This window comes from Eumetopias jubatus, unplaced genomic scaffold (genome assembly GCF_037043125.1).
Source record: "Eumetopias jubatus isolate StellerSeaLion01/CBP00866 unplaced genomic scaffold, mEumJub1_p1.0 scaffold_1, whole genome shotgun sequence".
NCBI lineage: Eukaryota > Metazoa > Chordata > Mammalia > Carnivora > Otariidae > Eumetopias > Eumetopias jubatus.
In genome coordinates, this window is record NW_028274807.1 from 105,990,823 (window position 1) to 106,015,091 (window position 24,269).

Consider the following 24,269-nt stretch of genomic DNA (forward strand, 5'->3'; position numbering starts at 1 on the left):
TCTTTAAAAGTTCAAATAACAGCATGTCCCTCTTAAAATGCTCCCAAGGATTTGTGGCATGTACAAGACTGACCTGTTCAGCATCCTGTGAAATCTGTCTCCTGCCTGCATCCACTTCCATGCACCCACTACTCCTTGTGGTCACGACACGTTGGCCACATTAGCCTTGGGCTGGTGGTTTCTGGAAAAAGCCAAGTTCCTTCCCCTCTCCAGGCCTCTGCACTGTTCCCCACTGTGCCTGGAATGCTCATGCTTGGGTGTTGCACATTTCTCCTCTTCCCTGAGCTTTACAATATGCATATCCCAGAGAGGCCTGGGGGCAAAAACATCACCTAAAGTAGGCCCACCCCCTTCTCAATTAGTCTCTACCACAGAACCTTCTTCAGTTACTTAATAGTCCTCACATTTTGAAATTATTTCATGTTTATTATGTGCCTCTCCCACTGGAATGTAAACTCCTTGAAGCTCGGACAGTATCGTTCTTGTTTTCCTATGGTGTCTCCAGTGCCTGGTACGTAGTAGGCTCTCAAAGATGTGAATGAACTAAGAGACAGATTTCTGAATTCACTCTCAGCCAGCCTGTGAGCTCGTGAGGGCGGAGGCCTGTTTTTTTCTCAGTACTCTGCCTAGCGTGGTGCCAAACGTCTAATACATAAGAACTATGAATGGAATTGAAATCATTGGATATTCCATTGTGTACAGACTGTATGTACCTCTGTTTCCTCCATGGTCATTCCTCCTTGTCTTTTCCCAGAGCATAAGTGAAAATAAGGTAGGGGTGGTTTTCATAAGAGGGAGCATTCCCCATGCAGGGATGGAAGCCCACAGAATCCAGGAGGAGTTGGGGGCCTGCAAGGGGTTCTTTGTGGCAGGGGCAGAGGTGATTACCCTGCTGCAGAGCCCTAAGAAAGTGATGGTGGGAGGGAGGGAGGGAGGTTGGCACCATTTATATCCCAGAATATCCTGGGCTATTTGCCAAAAGGGTTTTAAACATTTTAAAAAGTTTAATGACGTTTGTTCCCACGTCCATGTGTTTCCTTTTGGGAGGGTTCACAGGGCTTGCTTCAGGGACAGATGGGCGGGGGAGACGTTCTATTCCCCAGGGAGCAATAGGAAAATACACATTCATACCGGTTTTGGTAGGTGGTGGCTGTGGCAAGAGTAGTGGGCAGGCTCCTTCTCAGGACCCTCAGGCTGAGAGTGGGACAGGCTCAGGACTGAGGTGTGGCCTTCGGGGGTAGGGGATGGTCACAGTAGCTGCCAGCCCCACCCTCTCCACAGATGGAACTCCCAGGAACATCTCAATCCCACTTCCCCTCTCACTGCCCTTACGGGCTCCCCGGATTACAGCTGCAGGCTCCTACCAGTTCCTGTCCGTGCGGAGGAAAGAGTGGGTGGTTAGTCCTGAATTGGCAGCTAGGGAAGATGTGATCCTGGAAGTCCAAAATAGAATTTTGAGCCTAGTTCTTCTTTCAAATGCGGGAAACATTCATTCCACAGGTATTTGATGGCTGACTAAGGGATATGTAGTATGCTGGGGACTGGAAAAGCAGTGGAGATGTGAGAAAGACACAGGTCTCTGACCTCAGGGAGCTTCCTGTCCAGCAGGGGAGACGGGTAATTCTACCACACGATCATAAATGCTGTGATGGAGGGGGAGGAAGACAGGATGCTGTGGGAGCAGAAGAGCGGTTGGCACGATGTAGGTTGGCAAATATTCGGGGAAAGAACTAATGAATAAATGATGTACATATATTGTCCTGTGGTTATTACATTTCAAGCAGGTTTTTATGGTAAGGCCTGGGAACCCCGTTGCCCAGTGTCACATTGCTTGGGTCTTGGAATGCACTGTCCTACAGCCCATCCTGAAGAATGAGCTTTGAGAATATTGCCTCTTCAGAAGAGGACACCCCTGGATCCATGTACGCTAAAGGTTCTGTTCCTTCTTGTGCCTTTGCCCCCTGCACCCCCGTCCTCTCCACCCCCCATCTAGGAACAGGTAGTCTTTGGGAAACTGTGACACAGTGAAGGACAGAGGTGGAGAGAGATGGGACGTTCCCTGGGGACATCTTCTGAGGACCATGATACCCCTGGAGTTTGGTGGGAACGGCTGTAGTACTTGCCTGAATGGCACCGAGGTTTTCAATGAGTTGTTCGGGAGTGGAGGACCCCAGGAGCACGGAACTCACACCCTCATTTCTCAGGCACCATGCTGGGAAGAAAGAACACATGTTCAGGATGTCAAAACACTTCTGCTTATTGAGTAGCTCCTGAACACCACCTGTAACCACCGCTGTTGCAACCGAAACTTAGTAACTTTTGGCCGGGAGGATAAACCATGCTTCCTAGACCTCAGCAGCAACCCCTATCCTGCAGAGGGTTTAGTAGAATCTATGCATTTGAGTTGAGAGGGCTTAGGACTCACACGCTTTCTGCATGAGGACTTGCCTCAACGGCTGGGGTATCCAGTCGAGCTGTCCACCCCAGGACCTCATTCTTGCTCCTGAAAACACCTGACCCTGCTCCCTGGCAGATGTCTGCATTCCTGTTTCCATCTTGGCCCACAGTCTCCTGTCTTTCTCCATCTTATTCATGCTCTTTTTCCTCATCTGTTACATAGAGTCCTGTAGACCCTGGGTATCTTGTTCTTTGATTCTATCCACCTGTCAAACTCAGGATTTCCCTTTCTTCCTAGTCTAAGATTGAACCTGCCAGCCTTCAACCCTTTACTCCTTTCCTTCTGCCTCTCTAGCAACCTCCACCCTTAAACCCTCTATCCAGCCCGTCCCCTCACTCTTGGCAGATGACCTGGCTTCCTACTGTCTGTAGAAAATTAAGTCCATCAGGTGGTATATTACTCAATAACCCATAAGCACACATCCACACCCTCCAGTTTCAGAAGATGATGTGTCTGGTTTCTGTTCAAGGGCAAAGTCTGCCCTGGATTGAATTCCTGTTGCCTTTTCTTGGACTTGATTGATCATTGTTTCTCACTTTCTCTCCTGAATTTTAAATTTCTTACCACCTCCTTTATCAAATTTGTCCCATTCTAAAATTAGCTTAGCTAACTTCTAAACGGCTAGTTTAGACCCCTTTGCCCTCTAGTCCCCTTCTTACCGTGCCAGAAGCCAAGTTCCTTAGGAACCTCCTTGTGATTACAGTAGATGTCTGCAACTAGAGGTTTCTGTAGACACCCAGATGCAGTGTCTGCTGGACACCCTGCTAGGTGTCCCACGGGCACTGCACACGGCTTGCTGCTTACTACTAAGCCTGTCTTTCTTGTGTTCCTAGTCTCATTTTGGGGCCATCACCCAGCAACTTGGCCTTCTAATCCCCAAACCAGGGTGTTAGCCTTAGGAACTGCCCTTTTTCTGAGCCTGCATTCCCTTTTAATTGCCACATCTAGTTGATTATTCCTAAATATTTCTGTGATCCAGCATGCATCAGAATCACCTGGAGGGCTCGAGAAACGATGACAGGGTGCCTCCCCTGAGTTTCTCACTGAGAAGGGCTAGAGCAGGGCCTGGGGATCTGCATGTCAAACAAGCGTCCAGGTGCTGCTAATGCTGCTGATCCAGGGACCATGCTTTTTCTGAAAACAACTTTGTTGGGGTAAAATTTCCCCATTTAATCATTCAGTGATTTTTCATAAGTTATCAAATGTGCATCCATCACCATTTACAGTTAATCCCATTTCTACCCCCCAGTCCCAGGAAACCACTCATCTACTTTGTACCCCTATAAATTTTACTACTTCTGGACATTGAATTTAAATGGAATCCTATAACCTGGATCCTTTGTGTCTGACTTCTTTCATTCAGCATGATGTTGGTAAGGTTCACCCATGTTAATAGCATTTATTAGTAGATATTTCTGTTATTGCTGGATAGCATTCTGTCATGTGGATGTGGCCCACACTTGGAGAATCACTGCTCTGGTTCCACTTGCCCACTGTCCTCATTCAGGACCTCACTGTCTTTCTCCTGCAAAGCTGGTTTTCCCACCTCTTGACTGGATTTCCCCCTCTCCCCCGTAATCTGTCACAGGAGTGAGAAGAACAGCACTTCTCCCAGGTACAAATCTGATCATGTCATGCCTGGTTAAAAGTTCTTCAACATGTATCTCACATAATCATTGTCTTATAAGATGAAGCTCTCATTTCTCATCCTGGCAAACTTACTAGAAAGCCTGCCTCTCCAACTTCATGTCTTCTCACTCCCTGCCTTGAACTTTGGGCTTCAGCAGCACTGAACTGTTGGTAAATCCTTTCCATCCCCAAACATCATGCTGTTTTTCTCAAGTCCTATGTTCAAGTGTACCCTTGGCCTGGAATGTCCCTCTGCCTCAGTAATCCCTCCTCGGTCATTTGAGACGACTCATGGATACCGCTTTCTCCCAAAGCCCTTCTCTGAATCCCAGGCTGAGTTGGGAGCCTCTACACTTTACTTAACTTCCATAATCCTCTGTGTCCTTCTCAGTTATTTTATTACAACACTGTATTAAAGTTATCTATTTTATTTTCTTGGCTTGCCCACCAGGCTGTGAGATAGGAGTTATTTGCACTTGGATGCTCAGCACCCAGCCCAGTACCTGCACATAGTAGGTGCTTATTACATGTTTGTTGGATAAACACAGGTGTGAATGATTGATGGGTGTCCCCAAGTATTCCTTCTGCCCCGTTTGCTCAGGCCCTGCAACAGATCCTCTTAAGCTGTTACCATGCTCTGGCCTTTTGAGGCAATCACTAAATCTTTCCACATGGGCAAAATAATACTCCATATAGGCAAAACGCCAACTGACCCAGGACTTTTTTTTTTTTCCTGGCTGCATTGTTTCCTGCTTTGCACTTAGAGAACTCTTTTGGCTCTGGTGTTAAGTATTGAGGTCAAAGCGGGACACTGGGAAAATTATTGCCCATAAACTACCTGATGTCAGCAACAGCCAGTTTTCTCCATGGGCTGTAGGGCATAGGAGAACCCACTGGGCAGAACTGGCCAGCGTGATAACACAGGCAGATGATTCTAGCTTCTAAGCAAGTGTCAGCAACAGCCCTGTCCAGAAAGCCTAGAAGCAAAGTGTGAAGGCTGGCTTTCACACACAGTGCAGGTGTGTGACATGGGAGTCAGCCCACACTTGGGTTCAAGCCGTTTGTTTCCTGCCAAAGGATCCTCCCTCCCCCTACTTCCTTCTAGCAGATCAAAGGTAATATGCCTGGAAATAATTTCCCTCTTGGTTTGAGAGTTCTGCGCTTAAAAGCGAAACTACTTGTTCATAAAGAAAAAAATGACAGGCAAGCAAGACGTTTGGGGGCACAGAGGGAGGAAAGGGAGAATCAAAGCATGTTTTAACTTAGACTGTAACGAGTCTTTCATGTATATCTAACATCCAGTGAAAGTTTAAATCTGGTCAGGATTTTCTCTTGAGAAGGACACTTCTCTTTCAGAGCTAAATTCAAAACTCACTGTCATGTTACCACCTAAAACTGTATTTAGAACCAACCGTATTTCAAGAAGAGATGTTTCCCTGCCTGTCACGCTGACCACACACCATGGCTAGGAATGGACGGAGTTGTAGGTCTGAGGTATCTCATTCTTGCAAACAGCTTACTGAACTTACTGAACACTTACTCTTTGTTTATATATATATATATATATATATATATAGTTTCCCTTTACTCAACAAATTTATAAGATCTGTGTTACATACTTTATAGATGAGAAAATTGGTAGGTTAAATAACTTGCTTATGGTCAAATGGCCAATACTTTTTACTGTGCTTGTTAATAACAAGCTATAGGGATGCTAATAGTCACATTTTTCTTTGACTTTTTTTTGGGGGGGGGGAAGGACTAAAACAAGTCCTGGATATATGTATCTGGGTAGATAATATTCCTCACCCTCTCCCCAACTACCTCCCGTTTCTGTCTCCAGCTGCAGCCATTCCCTGCCTTCCAACCACAGAAGGGTCTGGCATCTAACAATTATTTGTCACATTGTTTTGTTTTCATAGAACTTGAGTTTTTTATCTCATTTCACTGTATTGGATTAGCCCCAATTCCTGCTGTTTCTTAACCCTTGGGATTTTTTTCTAGAATCTACACCCATTTTACCCTTTTCTCATAGCTACCCCATGCATTTTTTTTTTTTTTGTAACTTTCAGTTTCTTCATTTGTGAGGTGGAGATAATGATCACAAATACTCCCTTAACATCTGTAAGGTAGGGCGAGTGATAGCATACAGCTCAAGGGATTGTTCTGATGCTTAAGGAAACGAGACCGTGAGCGTAAAGTGCTACTGTGGAGCAAGGGAGCCGAAAGTCTACAGGCTTTTCTGTTAGGTACCTAGCCTCTAAGCTATCTGTGACTTCTGGAGATGTGAATTGAGATGTACTGTAGGTATAAAATACATTCTGGATTTTGAAGACTTAATACGAAAAAAAAGAATGTAAAATATCTCAATAACTTTTTATAGTCATTATGTGTTAAAATGATAATGTTTGGGCCATTACTGGGCTAAATAAAATCCGTCATTAAAATTGAGTTCACCTATTTTCTTTTTTTTAGTATGGCCACTAGAAAATTTAATTATGTGGTTCACATTCTGTTTCTATTGGACAGCACTGGTACATGTGGTTTTTAGCCATACGAGTGACCATGATGGTTCCTCAACTCCACAGTGTTAGAAGAGCACTTTTCATGGCCCCTCAGGAAGTTGCAGAGTGAAGCTGCTCCTCTAGGATAGGCTTCCATGGGGTAGTAGCCTTGGGCCCCTGGTGCCCCCAGCCCTGCATCTGGCCTCTCACCAGCCCCACCTTAGCTTCCACAGGGAGGGAAAATTAAGCCAGAAGAAATGGATGTCACTACACAATTGAGGGCCGCTCACCCCTGACACCATGAGGATGTGTGTGTTTTCACTTGCTCTCATTTAAACGGTGTTCTAAGGGATAGAGGAAGGAAATAAATGTTTTAACATGTAGAAAATTCTAGGGAACTTTGAAAACTTTGTTTTAGATAATATTAACCAGGAGCTTATGCTTCAAAGATCAGTCTGCCCTTACACTAGATACTTTATCATGATAGGCACGTGAAAACTATTTTCTGTGATCTAGCAAAGCCTCCCCTCGCTGGTAATTTTCTTACCAACAGCTAGCTGAGGTAGTGTGCATCCCAGACGCTCAGCAATTGGGGAAAGGTCTTTTAGTTTGTTTTGCTGTTTTCGGCCTTCTTCACTTACAATTCTTTCCTTCAGCCACTGGTAGCACTAGGGAGAAGAAGAGCATTTAAATGTTAATGGTAAGGGGTAAGGGTTTGAGGCAAAGATTGTTAAATCAGTAAAATAGGCCCTCGTGGTGAATTCCTGAATCTTCTTCCCTAACCCTTATGTTTTGTGGTGACCAGATGCCTGTGCTTTTAGGCAAAGAAGTGTTCCCCATGGTCTCACTCCTTGTTTATTGGTTCAAGACAGATTGATTTTGACTAATAGTCACCATTCAAATCCATCAACATGTATGAAAGTTATTAAAATCCTGACATACAGTCAATTATATATAGTCTGCTAAGTGGAGGAAATGACGTTTCTTATTGCAATAGCCCAATTTTAGACTAGCAAAAAAATTTTTTTTGACATTTCACCAAGGTCTGTTACGTTTCCTTTTTGTCAAGAAAGCTGGGTGCCAAGCTTTCTGTTCAAAGAAAGCCATTATCTTAACATTCTTTTATAATTATCTTTCTCCCTCTTGCCTTCTATTTACTGCTAGTCTCCTATTTTTTTTTTTTTTTTTAAGATTTTATTAGAGGATGCACGAGCTGGGTGAGGGGCAGGGGGAGAAACAGACTCCTCGCTGAGCAGGGAGCCCAATGTGGGGCTCAATCCCAGGACCCTGGGATCATGACCTGAGCCAAAGGCAGCCGCTTAACCAACTGAGCCACCCAGGTGTCCCGCCAGTCTCCTATTCTTACAGCACGGTTTTCTTTTTAAGAGTTTATTTATTTGATAGAGAACGAGCACAAGTAGGCAGAGCGACAGGCAGAGGGAGAGGGAGAAGCAGGCTCCGCGCAGAGAAGGGAGCCCGACGCGGGGCTCGATCCCAGGACTCTGGGATCATGACCTGAGCCGAAGGCAGATGCTTAACCCACTGAGCCACCCAGGCGCCCCACAGCAGGGCTTTCTTATGGGCTCTCTCAGCTCCTTCCTCAAAGCAGATAAGCATAACTAATAGGTACACAAGTACATTTTTAAAATTTTAAAGTTGATAAAGACTATCCCAAAAGTGTATTTTTTGAATAGCGATTGAAACTTTAAAAGGTAAGGAAACTCAGAATGGGAAACTTGTGTAAAACCTCTAAGAGACTGGGGGCGCCTGGGTGGCTCAGTTGGTTGGGCGACTGCCTTCGGCTCAGGTCATGATCCTGGAATCGCGGGATCGAGTCCCACATCGGACTCCCAGCTCAGCAGCGAGTCTGCTTCTCCCTCTGACCCTCTTCCCTCTCGTGCTCTCTATCTCTCATTCTCTCTCTCTCAAATACATAAATAAAATCTTTAAAAAAAAAAAAAAACCTCTAAGAGACTGATTGGTAGCCTATAAAGTGAGCTAACTTCCTAAACAGAAGGAGACAAATCTTTTAGAACTTCACAATGCCTTGCTTCCCCGAAGGTTCTGCTCTTACTAAGAAATGAGGGACGGTAGGATGTTCTCTACAAAACACTAAGCAGCAACATCCAAAAGTAACAAATATTCTAAGAATGTGTTTTAGTGAAAATAATAGAAACCATCCTCCCGTGTGGCAATGTGGACTTTATCGTTGTGTTTGCGAAGTAATTGTCACCACAGACTACCTTCCCAAAGGCAGCAATCATCACAGACACCCCACCCACATGATTTCAATAAGGCTGCTTTTGTTTTTTAAGTACTTTTTTCTTCATTCTAAGACAGTATTTCCAAAGAAAAAGGGTAACCACATTACGTTTTATTATGATTTTTGAAATGATTTTGCAGATGTGAAAAAGAGGGCAAGCTGCCCCGGTTCTGTTTGCTGTCTAGATCTCAAAGGCTTATGGTCTGGCTCCTCACTTGAGAGTTTGCTTAGGGAGATGGCCAAGAGTCTTCCCAGCCTCAGCTCTGGGAAACCTCAGCTTCTTCCACGAGGAAAGGTACCCTGGAGCACCTTTCCAGAGACGACAGCTGGTTAGCTAGAGGTGGTGAGTTGGGCCTTGTGACAATAAACACTGCCATCAGGGCCCAGGAGCCTTCCCTGACCAGACCTGTGTGCTGGGTCAGAGAGCCCCTGAACTTACTTCCCCTGTCCTCAGTGGAGAAACATTACCAGCCCTCACTTTAGTTTCATAACACCTTTTAGGAGACCAGTAGCCCTGAGTGTTCTTCAAAGGAAAAAATAAAAGGGTTAAAAACCAATCACCGAATGATTGCTTTTTATTGTAACTAGGAGCGTTCCTGAAGTTTCAATATATACTACACACATAAGGAATGGTTGTTTTATTTATCACTTATAGAACTCCATTTTTGAAACCTTATGTGGAGTGCATTTGTACTCAGGGTCAAGTTACAAATTTGTGTGTATGTGTGTGCACATTTACACACACAACAAACTGAGAGACTTCTAAAAGTAACAAACATCAAACATTCATTTATTGAGTCACTCTCCCTGCACTCAACACTATAAATCTTGTTGCTTTAATCATTGGAAAACAAGCAGGCTAGGATTTATAAAAAGTAGACACATAGTAGTTATACTGCTTTTCCTCATACAAAAGGAAACAAAAGTGTTTTTGGAAATAAATAGCTTTAACTGCAGTGGGAAAATGTTAGCATAGAGAGGAGATGAGGCTTAATTGAAATATAAATATGGAAGCGAACCAGTGTTTTTTGTGTAAGAAGATTGGTGGTGGGTGTGGTTGTGTGCGACAATACACCCAGCTTGTTGACTGGGCAGTCCTCCACGAGTCAGCTGATCTTTTTTCCTTCCAACCCGATTATACTGCTTACCCCATTGCTGCAGTGATTTGGTCACGTGTTGATCTAACTAAATGGAGGAGGGCAGGGACGGGCTTCTTGTTCATCTCAACATCTCCGGTCCTGACACAGTGCTTGCCACAGAGGAGGGGCTCCACCAGTATGACCGTGAGGGAGGAATCTGAGCAACCAGGGCTCCACAGGATAAAAAATAGATCTTTTCAATGTTTCCGATGAGCACAGACACCCCCTCTTTATTCCAGTACAACTTTGTGGATAGTCCTGTGTGACTCCTCAGTGCTTGTGGTTTCCACACTGTTTCCTAATTCACCCCTTCACATGTCTAACAAGTCCCCCAAGTTACCCCTTGAAGGTGGGGACCGTCGCCTTCTTCCCTGGATCCTCAGCGCTCAACACAGAGCCCAGCACTGACTAGATACTCAATAAGTATTTGCCAAAGAAAAGAGCTTTTCTGCACAGATTAGGGAGCTATTGTTTTTATACAGAAGTCACAAAATTCTCTAAATTTTCCTAAAGCCTATTTATTTGCCATCTCCCAATGCTATAACCATTGTACAGGTAATGCTGGGGATAGGAGCGGTCTGCAGGACTGGCCCTGAAGCCTCCAGTTGGCTGTTTGCTGCTAATGGATTGAAACTCAGGCAGCACCTATAAAGCCATGGACAGAATAAGTCACATTTCATCTCTGGACTTTGTCTTGGACTGCTTTAGCATCCAAGATCACTATTATAATTTAAATGTCAACATCTTTGGCTCAAAAGAGCGGCACAGTCTTTTGATATTGAGGTTGAGATCTTTAAACTGTTGAAGCTAAAAAATTTCCTTCTGAAACTACACTGTGATGTGCTGTACTTTTAGTTGCTTAATGTGAACACCTGGAGTACTCGAACTGCCACTCTTCCCCCACCTTGATTCACCTAAGTTTGCATTGTCCTGTTTTCATTTGACAGAGGGGGTACATATTTTTATGATTTTTCTATAAGGCATTTTACTAGCAACAGGAAAGAGCTGCCCGTAAATTTTATTGCACTTTTCATTTCTATTTAAAAGGTCTATTTAAAAGCCACACACCTGGTCCGTTGATCAGACTTTGTTGATCTTCCCTTATGGCTCATTTCACCCATTCAACAAACATTTATTGAGTACCTGTCATGTGCCAGGCTCTGTGATGAGCTACCTGAGTTTCAGTGTCCGAGACATTCACAAATCACTGGTAGCTTGAGGAGTGTTTTGTAGTTGGGGTGCCTCCCTCAATGACTGCCTCAGAAGCCGTGTTTGTACCTTATGGAAAATGCCTCTCCTGGTGGTGCATGACAGGAGCTGGTCATAGCACTTTACTGTTTGAGTCACTGTCATTGGTCTTACAAGTTGGCACATGACCCAAGTTTGGCCAGTCTTCCCTGGACTGAAGTCATAAGGAAAGACAGCTCTCTATTCTCTCACATTACATGTCTGTAAGGATGTAAACCTGCAAAGCAGTTTTCCCACTCCTGACCTCATGGAGAGGACCGGTTTGCAGTAGAAGACAACGTCCACATTGAGAGAGAAATAGAGGAGATGGAGAGAGTCCTGACAATGTACAAGTCTATGGTTGGAGTCAACCCTGAGACCATCTCCATTCCATCCTTTCCAGCGAGTATTTATATGTTCCCCTTCTTTGATTAAATTAGTTGAATGAAATTCTTTCACTTGCAACGGGAGAATTCTAAGACTCTGTAAGAAGTGTTAATGGAATAATAGAGGAAGATGCAAATAATCCAGTTTTATAAAGTGAGGACAGGCTTCATAGAGGTGAAGATAGCCAAGCTTTGTCTTTAGTGATGAGGAGGGCTTCCATCACAAGATGAAAAGGACATTTCTGGGAGGCAAAGGAGAGTACAGTGCTTTTAGATGAACAATACAGTGACATGGGGAAAGACAAGAATGGAAAAGTGGGCACAACTTATATCCCAAGGGTATTTCCTTGAATGCTTTTCTGTGGGTTTTGGGTTTTGTCCTATAAGCAATGACTGGGAAGTGAATAACAGATTTTAAGCAGGGTTATGATATGGTCAGATTAGTCTTTCAGAAAGATAATTGGTCACAGTAATGGGTAGTTGACAAAAGGGGAAAAAAATTAGGGAATGCAGACAGGAGGTTACTTGCAGCAAAACAGGGAAGAAATGATGATGGTCTGAACTGAACAAGGGCTGTGCAGGGATGGGCCACAGAGAGTCAGGAAGTGGCCTGGAGGAGTGGGGGCCCCACTAGACAAGAGTGAGGGAGGAGAGGAGGCAGTCTGACATAACCCTTGGCTTCTGACTGGGATGGCCAGATGGAGGGTGGAGGAACGGTTAACCAAGAAGGAAGGGTAAGTTCTGGGGGGTGATGATAGATTCCACTAGGCATGACTAATGCCCATGGGAGATGTCTAATAGACACGTGAAGTAGTACTGTACAGCTGAGCAGTGAAGAGGTGGTGACAAAAGATTTTAGAAGTCACTGTTAGAGCAGCAGACCAGATGCAGCCTTCCAGAAAACCCCCAGGTTGTGTTACTTTCTAAAAGACCTCCACCCAGATAGGTATTTTTCACACTGCCTTATCTTTCAAATACAAGTTCAGTACTTACAACAGCCTGAAATGTCAGTGTCTATTTTATTGGTATAACTTAGAATAGCTAATGTGAAACACCAGCCATTTATTCTGTTTGGGGTGGGGGGAGGTAAAAGCTGCTAACTTATTTATCTTCTTGCTTAGCTTTCAATCTTTAATTTTTTTTTTTTTTTTTTTGCTTCACTCTATTCAAGTTTCCCCTTTTTTTTTAAAGCGATTTTATTTTTCATTTTAAGTTGACTCCATGCCCAGTATGGGGCTCGAACTCACGACTTCTGAGACCAAGAGCTGCATCCTCTACTAACTGAGCCAGCCAGGTGCCCCATAAGTGGCATTTCTAAGTACACATATATTAGAATGGAAAAGACTCAGGCTAATGATTTAGGAAGGCTTGAGAGTCTGTGGAGCTGTAAAGAAGCTGCTTTGTGATCAGAAAGAGGCCTTTAACCTGTTGAGAGCCCTTCATGTTTATTGTTAAGGATGTTTCAATAGATGTTGACTTTATCAAAGTCAACAATAGAAATATTTTTCTGAGTTGCTTTTGGACTTAGCCACCTTCAAGTATTTTGTATCTCCTTGTTTTATTATTATTATTTACTTTCTCTCTTTGTTAATGCATTTGTGACATTTTTTTTTTTTTAGCCGTTTGTAAGCTTTTTCCAAATAGTGATGGAGGTCAGCTAATCTTACACTCCAAATACAGTACAGCTACTTCTTCCTCCATTAGAAACCTGGGTGTGCAAGGAGACAAAAATGTCTTGGGGGAGATAAACAGAGCCAGGAAACCTGAGTTCTAGTATAAACTCTATTATGAGTTTATGCTCTTGGATTATTATCTGACCTCTTTGTGCTCAGTTTCTACATCTGGAAAGGTTTACCCTCTTATAAGGATAGTCAGTACTCAGCATATGTGGAAGTACTTTGAGTTTTTTTAAAAACATCTCTGAAGGGGCGCCTGGGTGGCTCAGTTAAGTGTCTGCCTTCAGCTCAGGTCATGATCCTGGGGTCCTAAGATGGAGCCCTGCGTGAGGCTCCCTCCTCAGCGGGGACTCTGCTTCTTCCTCTTCCGCGGTGTGCTTGTGCTTGCATGCGCATGCGCACTCTCTCCCCGGCTCAAAATCTTAAAAATAGTCTCTGAAAGAATGTAAGGCAACATGCTTAGCTACACCTGATTAAGAGTCATCTGTATGCGTTTATCTTTGTGTGGATTAAAGGAGATGAATAAAAATGCTTAGCAATGCTTGGCACATAGTAGATGCTCAGTAAAATCGCAGTTTTCAGTGCTTCCCTTTCTTCTTCATTCTCTTTTTGCCGTTCTCCGTTCATACCTTCTTCCCTAAGATGCTTTTAGTTTTTCCTTTCTAACTTATTTAAACTTGGTTCAGAACAATGCACAGTTTTCAGAAGCAAGACCACAATTAATATTCTAGGATACTTATATTTTGTGATAATGCCAAGCTAGAAATAGGCATGTCACCATGCTTTAGGAGATATTTATATTATTTTAGAGAACAAACTAATAGGTCAACGGTAACAAACAGAAAGAGTGGGAGACCTAGAGCCTCGAGAAGGTTCTGATTAGTGAAGCACACAGTCGTCCCAGCAAGTTGATTACAGGGTTGGTGGTTTGGGCCTAACTTGGGCTGCCCTCCCACTAACTTTGTGCTGATGTGATGGAAGCAAGAGGCTGTGTCAAACTTCTACTTCTTAGGGGTGTCTGCCATGTCTGAATTTTAAAAATGCCAATATTCTCTCTCCCTTGACATTACCATTTGTGATTCTAATGTTATTACACATTGTCTCAAGTTTTTAAAAACAGGTTGTTAATGAGGGATGTTTGGAGTACTCTCCAATAAATTAATCATCAAGATGTTCTGAATGGAAGTTATTTTATGTCAGTGTTGTCAAATATCTTTATGCTTCAGAGAAGAATTTAAACTGTAAGACTACGTGGCCAGTTGATCTCTGCGAAAAACACCAGCCTTGAGCCGGAGTGCAGAATTGCCTGGCTATGTATCTTGCTTCCTGAACCCTCCCTCTTACCCAACACCCCCACACAGTAAACAACATCAATCCACCTTGAGCCCCACTCAGCTACAGTTGGTTTGCCCCAATTGTTTTGTCAAGAAAAGTAAAAATAGATCCTCTTATAAAGAAAAGGGATTTTACATTTCATCAATTTCCAAGGAGGGATGAAATGCCTTCTTTAACATAAGAATAAATAACAGTAGGGATTTGAGCCCTATAAAACTAACCAGGGCACTGGGCATTTCCCCCCATTCCCCAGAGGAGGAGAATTTTCTGTGTTGACATTATGGATGCCTGACTGACTGCTCCGGCCTGGAGCAGAGGTCTCCTGGTGGCTTAGGGGAGCCTGCCTGAGGACACTGGCCAAGGCCGCGCTCTGCCTGAGCCAGGAAGCACAGGCTGCTTCGGAGCTGTCCTGTTCAGTCTTCTTCCGTCCCTCTCTCCCATCCCCAGATGCTTTTCTAGAAGTGAGGGAAAATACCTTCAGTGAGGCCCTAGAACTCTCAGGCACTCCATTTCCATATTTTCCTGAGATGATTCCACAGGCAAGTGGAGACCATGTCATTGCTCCAACTCCTACAGAAGAAAAAAACGGAGTAAGTTGCTTGTGCAAAGGGAGAGCAAAAGTGTGGGAGTGTTTAAAACAGGACTTGGTTAGTTACAGGAAAAGTTAGTCAGATAAGTAAGTTAATACCAGCAGACGTCTCTCTATTAATATTTATTTATTTAATTAAAAAAAAACTATTTGAGAGAGAGAGATCACTAGTGGTGGGGAAGGGCAGAGGGAGAAGCAAGCTCCCCGCTAGCAGGGACCCTGCTCCATCCCAGGACCCTGAGATCATGACCCCAGCCGAAGACAGACGCTTAACCGACTAAGCCACCCAGATGCCCCTAAAATTGAGTTATTTATAGGTTGTGCTTCATTTTTATAAATCAGTTGAACAGGTACTGTCAGTTATACGGAGCGGGCCTTGTTTTCAAGCCAAACAAGCCTAAAAACGTGGCTCATTCTTAATTTGCTGATGTCCAAAATGGATGTTTCTTTTTATACTCAGAGACAAACACTGACTTGCACAGGCGAATGCTTCAGTGTTTCACTTGTCCCCTGAGTGCCTATATAGAGCTTGGTCCATAGCGGCACTATGCCTTCCGCAGAGTAAACACATAGCTAGTGCCAGCAATTATGAGGGTTATTGCTGTTGACTTTTGTAATCTTTTTTCTCCTTACCCAGCATTTTCCTGCTCTATTTCTTAGGAACCTCGGTTTTTTAGGAAGAAAGTTATCTCTGGACACTGTTGTGATACATGAGGCTGAAAATGTGGCTTATTCATGTTTTTTTTTTTTTTAAAGTATACAATGTTTTCTTTCTTTCTTTCTTTTTAGAATTTATTTATTTATTAGAGAGAGAGAGATAATGAGAGATAGAGAGCACGAGAGGGAAGAGGGTCAGAGGGAGAAGCAGACTCCCCACTGAGCAGGGAGCCCGATGCGGGACTCGATCCCGGGACTCCAGGATCATGACCTGAACCGAAGGCAGTTGCTTAACCAACTGAGCCACCCAGGCGCCCCTATTCATGTTTTTTGTATGTCCAAAATTCTTATGTATATGTTATATACATAAGAATATATATATACACACACACATACATATATATACACACACACATGCATATACACACACATACATATATACACACACACATACATATATATACATATATTCATTTCTTTCCTTTCTTTGAAATTATTACATCTACCTACATAGACATGTAGTGCTAGGCTTGTCAGGCAATCTTGAACTCCCCATGTCTAACTTAGTTCCAGGCACAGAGTAGAAGATATAGATGTATAGATGCATAATTGTTTTTGGAAAGGCAGTTATAATCTACTTGAAGACGCATGCTTTGGTTAGAGAGGCACCCTATGGAAAAAATGAGTTTATTCATTGTTTCTGCCCTTCCTTCTACATGCATTTTTTGAACACCTCCTGAGTACAGCTTGTACACCACAGTTTACAACTGCTTGGATTTCATCAGTAATACCCTATAGACTACCCTGTAGGCACATCTGATTATTCTGTAGTCAGAAATGGGTAGTTCTCACAATCTCTATGTTAATTAGGAACATTAAGGAAAGCATCTTGGTAACACTTTTTTCCGGATCACTGATACTCCTATTGTTAAAAATAATCAGTAAATTTGATTGTGAAGATTACCTATTTTATGGTAGAGCTCTGGTAGCTGAACCTCCACTTTCTCTCTCTGAAAAAGATGGTACTCAGCTTGTTCACAGACCGGTGGGATCATATTGAACTGCCTTGCTACAGAATAGGCTTCCTAGGGAGAAATAAGATTGTAACTGAATTTATACTCATGAGAAATAAGGCTGCTCTATGATTTATATGCATGAGAAAACTTCATTTCAATGAAATCAGTACAAACCAAGAAACATGTAGGATGCCAAATAATAAGCAAAGTTGTGACCATCAATCTCACTAAGAGCAATATCAAATGAGGGAAATCCTTATTATTCTTTGGGAGGGTCTGGATTGAGTAAAGTCCAGGGCAAATTAGTCAACATGAGAACCATAACAGCCCATGACAATATCCATAATTTTGGTTCCTAAAGAAATAAAACTCAGACTAACATAGACAAATGATGTGTCATTAGCGTGTTATAAACAGTATAGTTATTTAATACAGTTTTTAAAAAAGGAAGCCAGACTATTTTGTTCATGTATCTCATTAGCTGGGAAATTCATTGTATCCTCTTGTCACCGAAGAACATGCTAGAATATGATTCCTGCTAGAGACCTGCACCTTCCCTGTTGTATTCTGAGCTGATGAGATCCAGCCCCCATATCTATCTCTGGAATGACAGAATTGATCGTAGCATTCTAGTGCCGTGGTGATTATTAGGAAAGTTTGCAAAAGGTCTTGTAATTTACACATAGTATCTGAAAAACAATAATAAAGTATTTAATGGCCATTTGAAAACAAAAATGAAATTACCATGATCTCCATAGCACTCCACCGCGAGGTCCCCCAATACATCGCCATTCCTTGGTTTATCACATGTGTCATGGCTCGAACAATTTCTATAGAAGGCCAAACAGCATTTCATTAGTTTCTTTACTTTTCAGAGTTATGTGATCTTTTTTTTTCCCTGACCAAAGCTTAGAAGTTTAATGCAATTATTTGTCTTATTAATATAATTACTTTGACATTGGTGACTAAATAATAGTCTAACATGAAATATTGATAGTTTGGAGGCTGCTGGTACTTTTGGGTAAACTGACTTTCCATTTTCAGTTTGCAGTACTACTACTAAGTGATATTAAAACATAATGACCACTTTAAGTTCTTCCTTTACTTTTATTACTTCATGGTTGCTGCCCTGTAAAAGAACATATGATTAACCTTTCTTAAAGCCTGGGTACCTTACTAAAGTGAGAAGTAAGAGGAAGCACTGATTTTGACTTTGCAGAATGTAAGGTCACTGAGGATAGAAGGCCTCTCTTTGTGTGTTGGATTTGCAGAGCTGGGCCTCACACAGGGTGTCTGTGTAATAGAGATGACTCAACAACAATATGTTTAGCAGAAAGATAAACATATTAAATGCTGCACAAACAGCTGAGCCACAGTGGCTCCCAGCCCACAATGGTACACCCTGTCCTTGACCACTTCGAACTAAATTTTATTCTGAGACATCCATGTAATGCACTTCACCAGGGCCTGCTTTATGGCCCCATGGAGTTTGCTCATCAGCTTCTTTCAGCTTGACATCACATTGCCTAAACAGGAGAATGAATCCTTTCCATGGAGAGCTGGAGTTGAGCTAATCCTCTTGGCACCAGCTAGATGTGATACAAAACCAGAAAGCATGGAGAGCCTCAAGTTCAGTGGCATGAAAAGTCAAAGGCACGGCTGGATTTCTTCCACAAATCAGGTCAAACACCCACGATGCCAGGTCATTTGACATTTTCAAAGGGTTGCAGGCCTCAGACTTCTCTGTGTCCTACTAATACCTGTAGGGTACAAGTCCTTCAGAAAAATCAAATCCTTGTCTCAAAGTTGAGTTGAGGTGGATGTATTCTCATTTCATTTCTCACGAGCAGGTACTATCTAAATTGGTAGGTGACAGGATATAGAATGAGACAGCCAGGGTTAGGGACCCGGCTTCCTTGCTTGTTTGGCTTTTAAATTGCCCTTGGTTTCTTTGTTTGGAAGTTGGGAATGCTTTTCCTCACCATTGTCTACTCAACAGAGGTAGAATTTGGCTTATAAGAAAAATATTTTTCTTTCTTGGAGAAAGACTCCCAAATATCAGGCTATTAGCAACTAAAACTACAAGTTCCTTTTCCCTTTATAAAGCGAATGAGATACAAAAAAGTTCTATGAAACATTTTCCTTTTATCATACAACTGGAAATGAGTGCCTATGGAAGTAGAACATTTCTGGAAGTAGAGAGCCATTATTTAAACCTCTTCCCAGAAGCACTCACTCTGTTTGGACCCCTCCATGGTCACACCAGCCCCCTTCCCTTCACACCCTGTTTCATTTAGAGCTGAGGAGTCCATTCCATCAGCAGTATTTATTAAGCGTCTGCTGCGCTAGGTGCTGGGGTTATTGTGGTCAATCAAACATGTTGGTAACCACTGGTGAGGTTAACAGAGAATAAATGGAATCCAAGCCCCCCACCCCGTCTCTATTCTGCAATCAGTAAGATGAGCACTGGACAGTTTCATGGCTTGTCAGCACTGAGGCTTTGACAAGAGCAGTTAAGATGAAATGGCGGTTGTGGCTCTTTCTGTACCTTCATTCACTTATTCAACATGCACATACTAAAAACCTAATATTTGCCAGGGACTATGCCAGTTGCTGGGTTCATCTGTGAGCAAAACAAATACGGAGCTCCTGGACTCAGTTGAAAGCGGGAGATGAGGATGTACGCAAGGAAGTAATTACAAAATGTGAAGTGTTGTGAAGAAAACAAACAGGGTATGAGATAAGGAATGAGGTCAAGGAAGATCTCCCCGAGGAGTAATGTTTAGGCATCAAGAATAAAGGAGGCAGCCGTGTGAAGAACAAGGAAAGAGCATTCATTCTAGGCAGATGGAACAGCACGTACAGGAGAGGGCTTAGTGAGGTCTGGCAATCAGAAGGCAGCCCATTGTGGAAGGAGATGAGTGAGGAAGGAGGACGGGGGTAGAAGATACAGTTGGCAGAGGGCAAACCATGTTGTTTGTATGTTATTCAAAGTTTAGTGGGAAGGCAACAAGAGGATGTAGTTTACATTTTATAACACTATTTCTGACTCGGCCGTAGGGAATCAGTTGGGAGGGGGAGGGCTGGAGGGAGCAGGAAGATCTTTAGGAAGGAACTATAGTATTCCAGGCAGGAGATGAGAGTGGTGGTAGTAAAGACAGACAGATACAGATGGATTCAAAATATATTTTGGTAGAATCCACCAGGCTTGAGGATGGTAGCAAGTAAGGAAAAGGAAGGGATCAAGACGATCTCCCAGATATCTGGCCACTTACAGGGATGAGGAAGACTGAGGGAGCAACAGGTTTTGGGAGAAAAATCAAGGGTTCCTCTTTGGATGTGCGATGAATGGAGATGCCTGCGAGATACTAAGGGAGATGTTGAGTAGAAATCAGTGGATGAATGACATGGTCAGCAACCCAGGCTGGAGATGACATATTTATCACCTATCAGTCTATTAGTTGTCTTGAAATTCACAGCAGCAGATGAGACTATGTAAAGAGAGTCTGCCGAGGACACAGAAAAGATTCTACAAGCCAGCCCAGGAGTCAGAGAGAGCACATGGCAAGGTTCTGGTTCATCCGTGGCTAGAGGAGCAGGAAGGAAGCCAGGTCATGGGATGTTGCAGAATCAAGAACAGAGTGCTTGGAGAAGGAGCAGTGCCCACAGAATGGAACACTCTGAGCATTCAGATCAGAGGGTACAACACAGTGTCCACTGGCTTTGGCACACTCCAGGGAGGTCCTTGCAGGCCATGAGAAGAGCCGTTTCAGTGTCAGTGGTGCCATGGGACCACAGCCAGGTGGGAGCAGATGGGAAAAAGGGGTGGGGGTGGGGGAGACGGGCTTTAGACACAACCTGAGTAGACTCTTCCCAAGTTTGGAAGTGAATGAAGTAGAGAAATGGCGCAGTAGCTGAAGGGGTACTTAGGGCCAAAGGAGAGTTTTATTTTAAAGATGGGAGACATAAAAATAAGCCTGTGTGCCATTGGGAGTGATTTAAAAAGAGAGTGTTGGTGATGATCTTGGCTGGAGGCTGGGGCCAGAGGGAGAGGGAGACTCGATCAAGTGAGATGGAAGGGGGGGCAGGTACCTGTGAGGTGCAGAGGACTGCATCCAGATGGCGGAACTCTGAAAGGTGTGTTGAACTCATCGTGGGAAGACATGGGAGCTCCCGTGTGATGAATTCTATTCTTTTTTTTTTTAATTTTTTAAATTAACATATAATGTATTATTTGTTTCAGGGGTACAGGTCTGTGATTCATCAGTCTTACATAATTCACAGCGCTCACCACAACACATACCCTCCCCAGTGTCCATCACCCAGCCCCCCCATCCCTCCCACCCCCCACCACTCCAGCAACCCTCAGTTTGTTTCCTGAGATTAAGAGTCTCTTATGGTTTGTCTCCCTCTCTGGTTTCGTCTTGTTTAATAAGCTATCAATCAAGTGAAGAAGAGGTGGGTGTGGTGAGAATGAATGATTCTGAGTATGGACGAGCGTATGCGAGACTCTCCAATGCCCCAAATACTTTAGTTGGTGGTAATTTCTTGCTCCCTGATTGGTTGTGCTTCTGGCTCTGCAGAGAAGGGTTTGGCAGAATGAAGAAAAAAAATCAAGTAGTTCTTATCCTTGGAGGAGGCTGAAGCACTGAATGCAGGTAAAAAAGGTGGGAGAAGCAAGGGGCCGCCGCTGGAGATTCATGTTGCCACAGATTAAAAATTAAGCTTAATGGATGTTAAAATTTGTTGTTGGTTTTTTTTTTTTAACATCAAAGAAAAATCCCCCAAGTTGTTTAGCTCTGTAGCAGGAAGTGAAATGGGCTTTTACACAATTCTATTTAAGGACACAAGAGGGCAGCATTGTTGAAAGAAAAAATATCAACGGAGTCTAGCTGGTTTTACTCCTGTCTCATGGAAATGCATTTAAAAAGCATCCTCATCAGAGCATCAGAGCATCAATTCCAGGTGGGAAAAGGATGTCTTTGCCCTTTGGGCAAAAGACATGCAAACAAACATGATTAAATCAGGTAACCCAGGACTGAATGTGACTCCCTCTGCTTTTCCAGGAAGCCTTAGGATCCGTGGTTCTCAACTGGGACTGCACATTAAAACACCTGGGAGCTTTAAAAACTACGCTATCTGACCTCCACTGAAATTCTATTATAGCAGAATCTCTAGGGCTGAGTCCCCATCATCTGTACTTTAAAAACTCATTCCAGACTTTTCTAGAGTGCAGCCAGGGTTTAGAACTACTGTGCTTGTCTATACCAATCGTCCTCAAGTATGGCCCCTGGGCCAGCAGCATCAGCAGCCCCTGGCAACTTGTTAGAAATGCAAATTCTAGGGTCTTACTCTACACCTACTGAATTACAAATTGGTGGGGAGTGGTGTGGGCAGCCTTCCAAGAATTTCTGGTGTGTTTTGAGAACCACTGCTTTATACCATTCCCAAGTAAGCCATTTCAGGCTGTATAAACTTCCTCCTGCATTTCCTCTTCTACTCTTTCATCTAAATGCTTCATGCTGTAATTTAACCTTTAATTATTTGCTTTAGTACATATGCAAACAGTCACTATGCATACATGGGTACATGCACGCACACACACATATATATACACACACTTTGGTATGAATTGAAATCACCTGAGGAATTTGATGAAAGGCAGATGTCCAGATCCTAGCCTACTCCAATGAGCCTAGGCCTTTGTGTTATTTTCATTGGCTCTAAAATCCCAACATTTGAGAAACACTATCTGAACTATTGAAAAACTTCATTAAATCTTCCCTGTGCATGCCTTTCTAGGTTGAAATAATCATTATTCTGTGACTCTCAGGCCACAGAAGCTCTCTCTCATTCCCTGTATCCTTAGCACAAAGCCAGCCCTCTATAAATGCTTCAGGTCAATTTCGTTCCTGTGAGTATTCCATTTCCTCATTTGTAAAGTGAGGACGATATTGATCCTGTGGAATTCTTCAAAGCTTGACATGAGATAATGTGTGTAGATCAATTTATGAATCTAAAATTGTAACACAAACTGAGTAAGAAGCAAGCAGGATGTGGCCCTGGTTGTTTCTTCTCAAATAGGCTGTTTTTAACATTTTAGTTACAAAAAAGAAAAGAAGTTGACATTCTTCTTTCAGTAATGTAGGTCATCTTTGTTTTCAAATATGCATTTTATGCTAAAGTACTTCATAAAACATTATTTTGAGTGCAAAAGGTGTTGATAAACATTTTTTTTTAATTGACCCTCATACAAAAAAGATAGTTGCTAACATTAAACTGTTTTTCATGGGAAATGTTCCTTTGAGCTTTGAAAGTTGTGAGCAAATAGTTACACTGCATGAACAATAAACCATAAGAACTTCAGATAAAAGTATGCAGAAATTAGTGTTTTGATCAAAGAAAATGGGCTCAATCCGGCCATAGTGACACAGAATGATAAAAACAAAAGAAACCTTAGAGATAATCCAGTGTAGGTTCCTCTTCATTGTTTTAAGGTATAATTAAAAGCCTCAATATTATTAACAATTCTAAATATTTCAAGTATGTTTATAAAATGCTAAGAGTGAAATACACAAAATAATAATTGTACTCTATGGTGGAACTACATGTAATTTTGTCCTCTTGTTTTCCAAGTTTCCTGGAAATTCCTGTAAATGTGTTATCATACTTTTATAATAATAAAAAAAGGAAAAAAAGAAAGAAAATTCCCTGTCAAGCAAAGGTACCACTTTAAAACACGAACATTTACAGATTAATTCACAAATATTTTTAACCAAGTGAAATTGCCATTTTTAGAGTTTAGAAATGGTTGACTATTGACAATGTCATTCACATGTTTCAACCTAACTGCTAGTGGATCCTTTCTTTTTTCAGAGGAGAGGACCATGTGGAGGCTGAGGCACTGGTAAAATGTGGGGACTTGGTTTCCTCCAAGGAGTTACAGACACTAAGAAAAAATAGGTCTAAACCTGGACACAGTTTTCCCTCCAAACCAGCTGTTTGTTTAACTTCCATCATTTATTTGCTTATTTAACTTCAGGAACTTGGGTTTATAATGGGGCCTCTTTGTGGCTTCGCAGTTTCTCCTTGCTTTATCCATCCTTTATCCTGGCTGTGGAGAATCCTCTCTCAGCGCTCAGCTGAGTGTCTGGAGACCGAGAACTATCCTTTTTCACGGGACTGGAAACTCCTACCTATAAAAGGAGTATGTCACATTTAGCCTTAAGGCTTTGCTGAGCATCCGAGGAAAGCCTGACTTCCTTTGCCTCACAGAGCACACACCAGGATTCGGGAGACCTTGGTTTTTGTCCCATCACTGTCACTCCTTTGGGAGCATCCCTCGACCTTGCTGGATCTCAGTTTCTTCAACACGAGTGAGCAGATTGAT

General features: G+C 42.8%; 1 protein-coding gene across 5 annotated transcripts in view; it reads right to left on the reverse strand.

Annotated features, from left to right (window-relative positions):
• The window catches only part of KCNAB1 (potassium voltage-gated channel subfamily A regulatory beta subunit 1), a 393,964-nt gene that overhangs the window by 3,076 nt on the left and 366,619 nt on the right, over positions 1–24,269 (reverse strand). For all 5 annotated transcript variants that reach the window (XM_028103061.2, XM_028103058.2, XM_028103059.2 and 2 more), the window contains 5 exons: positions 17,624–17,709; positions 16,828–16,948; positions 15,093–15,187; positions 7,139–7,259; positions 2,124–2,212 (listed from right to left, as the gene is read on the reverse strand). In XM_028103061.2, coding sequence (XP_027958862.1) covers positions 2,124–2,212; positions 7,139–7,259; positions 15,093–15,187; positions 16,828–16,948; positions 17,624–17,709 — 512 coding nt within the window. The remainder of the gene's footprint in view (positions 1–2,123; positions 2,213–7,138; positions 7,260–15,092; positions 15,188–16,827; positions 16,949–17,623; positions 17,710–24,269) is intronic.